Raw genomic sequence first — 9,478 nt, 5'->3', positions numbered from 1 at the left:
CGAATTTTTATCTGGCTAGTCAGATTTCAAAAACTCGACCATGTCACGCTGTAATAAGCCACGCTTACTGCTTTAAGGATATATTTTAAAGACAAAAATTATTTGAAATGATCAAATTTTTTGACGTCTTTTAGTATATAGGTTACATAATCTATTCACCTATTTAATGTGAAAGAAAAATAAAAACTCCGTTTCAGATCACGTTATAATTTTTTTTATTTAATAAAGTACATAACATAACTGCAAATGCGAAAAAGCCTAATCTATCAGTCTGTTTTGCAACTAAAAACAATCACTTATTTTTTACCCTATATAAGTTTACGATTTCTCGCTGTTTGAAGATTTGTCCTGAATGGGAATAGATCTTTCTTCCACCGGCTCGGACCTGAATGCGATCAGTTTTAATTTCCCTTTATCAAGATGGCACTCGACACGTTCTGGCGGGAACCCTTCAGGCAACAAAAACCTTCGCTCGAAATGACTTCTCGTCCAACCATCCTCCTTCTTAATCTCTTTCTTTGCTTCAACCATAATCTCGTTACCAACAGTTTTCACTTGAATCTGCTCTGGCGAGAAATTCCGAACATCTAAATGCACCTCTACCTTCTTTCCGTCGGCTTTCACCTCGGAATTCGAGTACACTCCTTCAATTCCATGATGATCGCGATCCCATGGCTCCAGAGCGTTTCGTACAAACTTCGCAGGATCGCGGAAGAAGGGGTCTCTTTCTAGTATAGCGAAAGGATCTCTGTACGCCAAATTCCTCAAGTGACGGAACCAATACGGCATTAAAGACATTTTTGCAGATTTATCACCTTTTTTTCCCACTCGAAATCGCAATAAAAACGCTTCACGTTCACGCTTCTTTCACTTCTTCGCTTGACAATTTCAAACTGTTGCATCATTTGCGCGCGACGGACTTTATATACTCTCGTTTGGAGCGCTATCTGTTTGCGAGAAGCTGCACGAATTATCCCGAAAAGTCTAGGGACGTGTATAAATATCTTTAGCCATCTAGTAACGATTTGCAGTACTCGTTAGCCAGATGTCTAACTACGAATTGAACAGCACCATCTATTAGCCATTGTAAAAAGTACTAACCGGTTCATTAAAACAGTTTACAAACATGTTTGATATCACATATTAGTGAATCTTTTAATTAATAATTTTGTATCTTCATAAAATGTAAAAATCAAATATATGAATAATGACAAAACATTACAAACAAAATTACATTTAAAAAACATAACTTTAAATAGCGCAAAACTGCCGCCTGTTAATATGTTTAGAACTACAACTCAAATTAACGTGCAAGTACTACTACTTAACACTAGATGGTGCTGTAAAGCGACATCTATAGTCAAGTAGAAAAATTGTCTTCCAGAACAGTCGGGAATGTTCATTGAACTTTTTTCGTAAATTACATAGGTAAACACAAAAATCTTGAACTTGTATTGTTATTTATACTAAATTTATTTTAGTCCAGTCCATATTCAATGCACACGTAAATTTTGTATTCATAATATCAAATAAGAAATCAATAATCAAAACCTTAATAGGTTAACCCACCACATGTGGTCTGTGGAACCCACTGATAGAACTGGCAAAAAATTAAATAGTCAAAAACTGTTACGCCACAGCTCGCTATTTTATAACTTCTAGATTATCATGATTCGAGTTCGTGACGATAAACTAATACCAAGGAATTAGACCCAAATTAGAGCTATATACATACATTACGTCAATTGCAGACGTAAATGGATCCTCCTGGAGAATAAAATATAAATGGACACCTACTATTATATTAACAATTCATATGTAGCAGTAGAGCTCCTTGTGAAAGAGTTTGCCTACCTTACCTATTTCTGCCGCCAAAGGTCTGCGTAACACTGCAACTGCTATTAATAGACACGTCTCTTACCACCAGGCCCACCCAGTACTTATCATAAAAAACATAGCTACTACGAACTCCATTTATTACTACGTAACTATACGTAAAGACGCAATCTGGACAATTTAGATAAATACAAAATAACGGGAGTGTCAATTAGTTTGAAAAATTGTTAAAATTGGGAACTACCTTATATTAACAAAGTAAATAAATATAATAACCGTCGTCGGCGGCAGATAGCTTTTCGACATGGGCGAGGCAGCGTGATTGGCGTTAATAATTATTTAAGTATCGAGTTCTCAGATTTTCGCGATTGTTACACATAGGAAATGAAACTTAAAATGGTTTCCTTTGTTAAACTAAAAATAGTTTAATTTCCTAATCATGAAAGTGTTTATAATACACTAAAACTTTGTTTAAAACGACCTTTGCGGGTCAAGAGCACGTCAAGCTTGACACTTAAGATTTAAATCCAACTCTATGCCGCTTACGATAAGCACGGTCCAAAGTATGTACGTGCAAAGTGTCAAGCTCGACGTGCTCTTGGCCGTACCTACTAATTTTCAATATTTTTACCTCTAACTTCTATTTTATAGCAGGTACGTTAGTATCGTTACATTTAAAGTAGTTTCACTTCTCATCGGTTAGTTTGTTCGTACTGTTCTGTGTACTTTTGATCTGGCCTTTCTTATTGCAAAAAACCTTAAAGTAAGGACATAAGCGACAGTCATGGTTACGCAAACGAATCTTAAAATAACTGGACAAGTAAATAATGGAAAAAAACTAACAAGTCAGATTTAGGGCGCGTTCAAATAAGGCGATTGTTAGAAACGCTGCACTACAAATTTTCATACAATTCCTAGAGCGCAGTAGTTGTGTCACTGTCGCACATCAGTGGCGTTTCATACACAGTCATTGTCTGATTTGTACATAGCCACGATTAATGAAAATCAGATCATTACTGCGTTTTTGTTTTTGAGCAAATAAAAATACGGAAACACCCATTGACTTACAAATAAATGGACGACGGGTCTAATACAAAAACCACGAAAAAAATGTCCCAAGTCAACCTATTTAAACGTAGTGACATGTAAAGGAATATGAAAAAGCTAAAACGTTGAATTTAAATTGTAATGTCATCGCAGTACTGTCTAATTTTGCTTGCTTCGCTGTCAGTCGAACAAACGAAGACTAAAGCGTGAATGACGCGCTGTATACGATTTTAACGCCCTATAACTTCGGACACTTTTTAGCGCGGCCCCGACGTCCATATAATTGTAAGTCAATGGAAACACCGAATTAATTCGTATTTTCAACAACTTCACATATACTTTACCGAAATCTTTTGTTAATAATTTTTATCATCATCCACCTATTACAAATTTAAAAGCGATCTAATACATTTCAAAAAACTTTGGTGCTTTAACTTATTTCATCAAACGGAAATATCGTAATGAGTAACAACATAAAAATTAAAAGAAGTGTCGTAATTAAAAAATAGGTACTGTTGTTGTTTGCTAAATATATTTAATTTTGTAAGTTGTTTACTTTTCAGTAACTAACTTCAACGCAGCTTAGTTAGCATTATAGGAGTTGTCATACTTAATTCGACGGAACACTACTTCGACAAAACACATGTTCGACAGGTCACAAGTCCGACAGAAAACTACTTCGACAGCACTAGTATTCGACAGGTCACTATTCCGACAGAACATGAAATATTTAATAGAAATATTTGCTGTACTGAGAGACTACTTAGAGACCACTTTATTCTTGAGCCGAATACCTCATATACATAAATATGTCTGAGAAATCATTTATAAATAGTTAAGCGGTTATTTGTCGATTTCATGTTCTGTCGGAATGGTGACCTGTCGTTAAGTACTGGTCCTCACAAATTAATATAAACGTCAGAGTGGACACGCCAAGAAGAAGTGACTTGTCGAATACATTTGTATTGTCGAAGTAGTTTTCTTTCGGTATAGTGACCTATCGAATGTTTATGTTGTCGAAGCAGTGATCTGTCGGACTAGTGACCTGTCGAACATGTATTTGTCGAAGTAGTGTTCCTTCGAATTAACGTGTAGTCGAAGTACTGTCGAGTCGAAATAATGTTTGTCGAAATTAAGTTTGACATTCGTATTACAGTTAGCCTCATTTCGTCGTAATTTAGTAGCAGTAGAGCTCCTTGTGAGTTCGTCCAGAGAAGTACTGCTACCTTACCTATATCTGCCGTCAAGCAGTAAGTAATGTGAGCATTACTGCGTTCCGGCTTTGAAGGGCAAGGGTGCTGGTGAAATTACAGGCACATGAAAATCTGAGCGGAGCTACAACTTTTATGGACAGGTGTGTCGCTTACCACCAGGCGCACCTTATTCGTCCCGTCACTTGGTGTCGTAAAAAAAAAATAATTTGTTTTTTGGAATTTTTCAGTATTTTCCTTTTTTTAAATACTTACAATTTTTTATTATTCTGACAAAATAAAGGCAGCATTCCTCCGTTTCAACAAGACGAGAAAATAATCATAATGAATGATTCTTAGGGTCGTATTCCAGAAATGTACTCAATGCTCAAGTCCGGATTTGAACAGACTTGAGTATTATTTCAAGCACTGGAAATACGACCCTAATGGCAAGGACTTGAGTATGATTTCTAGTGCTTTGAATCATACTCAAGTCCTGACTTGAGCATTGAGTAGAGTTTTAGAATACGACCCTTAGTGCAAACCCATCGCATTAACTAAGGCAAAGACTAGCGCTTCCTTCAGCGTCTAATTTGAAGTCGCCTTTAGTCATGTGCTTAACTGCAAAGATAATGCTAAAAACTTCGAGTCAACGTAACGATTATCGTGATTCCAGTATTTTGCACTGTGCTAGTTTTTATACTTTAAGTTTTATTTTAAACATAGTGCAGCTACTCTGACGAAAGGTTCCGTATATTAGATAAGAATTACCACAGACTACGGAATTACACTTGCTACGATTCTGACGTAGCAATTTCGATTCCCCAATCGTATTTTTAACCGACTTCAAAAAAGGATGAGCTTCTCAATTCGATTGTATTTTTGTATTTAACCGATTTTAAAGATTATATTTTTTGTTGGAAAGAGGTACCTCAGTATAAACTGTCACTCCTCCCGCACTGAGTATCTACCTCAGGAACCGACTCAGTTAAGCGATAGGCCTATAATTCGAGTGGTTGTGTGGTTATCTGGTACATTATACTGTATTATTGGAAAGACTCGGCATTATACTTATAAACACCATAAAAGCTGTATAATAGCCCATTGGGAGAAGGGTCGCTTCTCAACAGATAAAAATCTCTATATCAAACACGTACCTACAACTTCAATTTCTAAGTCACGTACATTTGTGAACATGCAGGACGAAGTTTCACAGCCTTAGATAAGCGGCCTTGACTGCAATGACGATCAACCAACGTTTTTACCACCTTTTTAATTTATGAATCAAGTGACACGACGAACAAGTGGTGCGCCTGGTGGTAAGCGACACGCCGCCTGTTCATAGCAGCTGTAGTGCCACTCATAGTTTCATATTCAGGCAGTACTTCTCTGGACGTACTCTTTCACAAGGAGCTCTACTGCTTCTAAACTTGCAACTGAGGATCTCCAAAGTTATTTCTGATTTCCATTTTCCAACCAACTCTGGTTGTTACGTTTGCCTAACCAATAATGTTTAACAAAGACTAATTTCAATATCATATTTGTTTCCTCATTAGAATCGCACACACGTCAGTACAAAGCGACAGAATATTGTATAAAACCTCGCAGAAAAGTCGGTTTATTCTTATAGAATGACCGCACACACTGATGTACTCACAGGAAAACAGTGTTGAGAAAATGGCGAAAGTTGTTGTATTTCTGTTTATTATGATTTGTGGTGTGATGTGCAAACCTTTCGAGAATGAAAATGCTTTTGGTAAGTCTAGAAGACCATAAATTCAGGAGAAACGGCTTTAAAAATGATTAATTCGTGACGAATCTCTTGTGGAATCGAAGCGCCAAAATCTCGATCCCGCGGTTTCTACCGGACGTACACAAGTGTCTAGGCGTCGATCGAAAATCAGGTTTTTTTTTTTAAATTACTTTTTTTTAAAACCGATGGATTTTTTCGGGCTAATTTTATAATTTGAATTTGATAATAAAATTGGCCAAAAAGAAATGGTGTTAAAAAAATTATTAAAAAAACCTGATTTTCAGTAATTTGATATTATAAAAAAAATACCAAAAACGAGCATGATCCCTAAACACTTTTGATAAGTGTATTTCGAAGCGCTGGAAGTTTTTAAATTATTTTATGCTAATTTGTTGTAAAGTTTTCAATTTTAGTTTAGGATATTTTTTGACTTTTTTCCATAACTAATCGATCCCCAGGACTTCAATATCAAACGCCCTTAGTGCTAACCGCTGGACTCGACGCAGACACATCATATTGTAGGAATAATAAACAACAATGATTATACGACCAATTACTACAGACTACAACTTTTAACATTTCTAGCTCCAGCTACAGACGTCGATGCACACAGACTACACAAGAGATTCATAGATTTATCACAGACCTTTGGCAGTTTCCCCAGCCCTGGACTTACAAAAATACGGACTAAAAGAAGGTACATTTTATTAGTTTTATTACATTCAATATACCGTTTATTTCTTTGTAATCATCAATCGATTTATACGTATAAATGGATTGATATGATACTCTATACATACTTATTCGAATGCGCGTCGCCATGCGCATCGGCCCGAGGCCGTCCGGACTCAGTCGGCGTTTGACATCACGGGTCGTGGGAACTCACTCTAAGTTCGCTATTTTTTCCCCATGTAAGACTCGAAAAAAACAATGTGATATAACAAGTCTTATCTCGACTGTTCGGGTGCAACGAATTATTGTTTGCCGGGTTTAATTTCAGACATTAACTACTGAATTGAACTTGCAGTTACGAAGAAGACTGCGAAAAACTCCAGCTGTGTAAGCTGCACGCCAGAGCCAATAGGAACTTCATATCTGCCTTCGAGCTCTACTTTGTCAAGTGAGAAAAATATCTGATTATCATTAACATCATTTCTTACCTACATTCCACCGCTAAGCAGAGTTTTTTTCTAAAGAGGATCTAGGCCATGGTCCGAGAAAAGGAGGTTCTCAATTATTACACCAATTACTCAGTGGTTGCAACTACAATAACGAATTGGTTCTATAAGGAACTATGAGATTTGACAGAAACAATTCTTGACATTAAAGAAATAATACTTATTTAAGAAAATAATACTTTATTACAGCAAGGAAAACGCGAGGCTATGGGACCACAAGCAGAGATCTATTTCTAATTGCTACAAACGATTTGGCAGATGTTATCGAAGATAAACTAATGTAATAAGTTGTTCTGTACCTCTTTCGCTACATATTGTAAGAATTTGACATACGCATTGCGCCACACTGTTTAACACATTATAATTAATTGTACAATAATCAGAGATATATTAGTATGTTTTTCTAATTGAATTTATGCGTGTAAACAATCACTAAACAGTTGTTATCATCGATGGATAAGTAGATATGTAGATTAGAATCAAACCCACAGACAATATCGTGATCAAACCTATTTTTGACGAAGTAGCCCTCACGCGAAGCATTTGGCGAACGAACGTTTTGTTTGCAAAATGTCAATGCACTTATAGCTTCACTAAAACACGTGTAGACTACTTAATGTTAGTTAAAATTTTATTAAAACTTAATTACTTCGCCACTTAATACGGGCAAAAAGTAAGACGCTTATACAAGGGCTACAGTGGCGCCGCTACTGTATGTCGTGACACGTGCGCAACACTTTTGCAGTGAACTAAAAATTACTGAAGCGCTACAGATGCGCGGCTGCCGCGTCCTAAACTAGCCATAATACACAGAAAATATTATATTTATAATAAATATCTCCTCTTTTTTTCCGAATATAAAAAGGCAAAAATCAAAAAGTGTTTATATTTATACTTACAATTAGAAAACTCTAAAGACGCTATCGTACCTTATAAATATCATATCGCATTATAGTATCGCCATCTCTGAGGTCTCGGGATCGATCCCCGGCCGGGTCAATGTAGAAATTGATATACAAAAATACAAAAAGCACAGAAAATTTCGCGAGTTCCGCTGGTTCATTCCGTGGCTTAGTTGGCATAGCGTCTGGCACATTTGCTAGAAGACGTCGGTTCGAACTGGTTATTATTAATATAAAGGAATCTTAACAAACTAGTGGAGTAATTTCACATAAAAGATAATTGAATTTAAATATTCATCAAATTTTTGTATACCGTGATATTCACTGATGAGGTCAATCAGAGAAATTAATAGGTGTACAATCATATAGACTAATTATCAAATTAGAGGTTATTAAAAAGGATTAAATTGAAGATGATTTTTTTTATTTATTATCAGCAGTATTCTACGCCCTCTTATCCAACACTGTCAATATTCAGTGATATCTTCGTGCTAAAAATACCGTACGTGGAAACGAATGGACGGAGATACCGCTGTACTCCATTACAATATTGTCGGTTTAATGAGAGCGTTACAAAAATAAAAAGACAAGCAATTAAAGAGCAATCTACGGAATTCTTTGGTTGCGATGGAGTATCTTTTTCTGTCGCATCATAACTTCTGCCGTCCACTAAAACAAAAGTGACAAATGGTGAAATATCCGTTATAGATAGAAAAAAATAGAGCACAAAATTATTTTACCCTAACGATGCGTAGCTGAAATATCACTAAACAATGTCAATATTCTAAAATAAAATACCATAATCCAAATTATGTTTTTTATGATACCTCAAAAAAATATTTTGACACTTTGCCGCGTTAGCGGACGGCAGATTTATAGCGCTATATTTAGTAAAGAGGTAGGTTTAGGTCTATACGAGCAGGTATTATGTAGTACTACATACTGATATTTGCAGCGACAGGTCATAGTTCGATGTTCCATACACTATGTATTTCGTTTAAACTACGTAAATTATTTGTTGTCTGTTTTCGAATTATTAAATAAAAAGCAATAATTAAAACAACATTCCTTTTTATTTCATTATTTAACCTTATTATACACTAAATGGAATCAATCACACAATTATAAATGCATTTAAAATTAACAAACACTTAATAAATTAAAATAAAATTATAATATTGTTTCTTTCGGTTTGGAATATACTCAAACAATCCATGGTTTATTTTTATTTTTTTGAAAGTTGGTAACCTTTGAAATTCATAGGTCGCATTTGGACCCTGGACCCAGGAATCGTGTAAATAAATAAGTTTTATCTATACACATATTTATCATAAACCCTGTATGATGGGTTCAAAAACCGTAAATTATGATGAGCATGAAGATAAACTGTTTTGTTAGAACAAATTTCCTATTTGTGAAAATGTTATTATTGCCTAATATCATCAAATTCGGTCTTATTATTACATTCAAATTTCGAGTATCTCTGAAAAACAAAACAATTTAATTCGACCTCTATTCTGACATCAGTCGAGATGAAGTTTATTCGAAATGAAATGTTATTCATATGTCATT

The 9,478-nt window shown here is 35.4% G+C and overlaps 2 protein-coding genes across 2 annotated transcripts; one reads left to right on the top strand and one right to left on the bottom strand.

Annotated features, from left to right (window-relative positions):
• Positions 1-201: 201 nt before the first annotated feature.
• On the bottom strand, positions 202-850 carry LOC113230386 (alpha-crystallin B chain-like). Its single transcript, XM_026464294.1, has one exon. It carries the CDS (start codon positions 796-798, stop codon positions 319-321), a length of 480 nt encoding a protein of 159 aa, XP_026320079.1. The 5' UTR covers positions 799-850; the 3' UTR covers positions 202-318.
• Positions 851-5,730: 4,880 nt separating this feature from the next.
• On the top strand, positions 5,731-8,083 carry LOC113230387. Its single transcript, XM_026464295.1, has 4 exons — positions 5,731-5,829; positions 6,412-6,523; positions 6,854-6,946; positions 7,194-8,083. Exons 1-4 carry the CDS (start codon positions 5,751-5,753, stop codon positions 7,276-7,278), a joined length of 369 nt encoding a protein of 122 aa, XP_026320080.1. The 5' UTR covers positions 5,731-5,750; the 3' UTR covers positions 7,279-8,083.
• The last annotated feature ends 1,395 nt before the right edge of the window (positions 8,084-9,478 follow it).

Source organism: Hyposmocoma kahamanoa, unplaced genomic scaffold (assembly GCF_003589595.1).
Source record: "Hyposmocoma kahamanoa isolate Upper Pololo Valley unplaced genomic scaffold, ASM358959v1 63, whole genome shotgun sequence".
Taxonomy (NCBI): Eukaryota; Metazoa; Arthropoda; class Insecta; order Lepidoptera; family Cosmopterigidae; genus Hyposmocoma; species Hyposmocoma kahamanoa.
The sequence above is the reverse complement of the archived record's forward strand: the minus strand, read 5'-3'. Positions and strand labels throughout refer to the sequence as shown.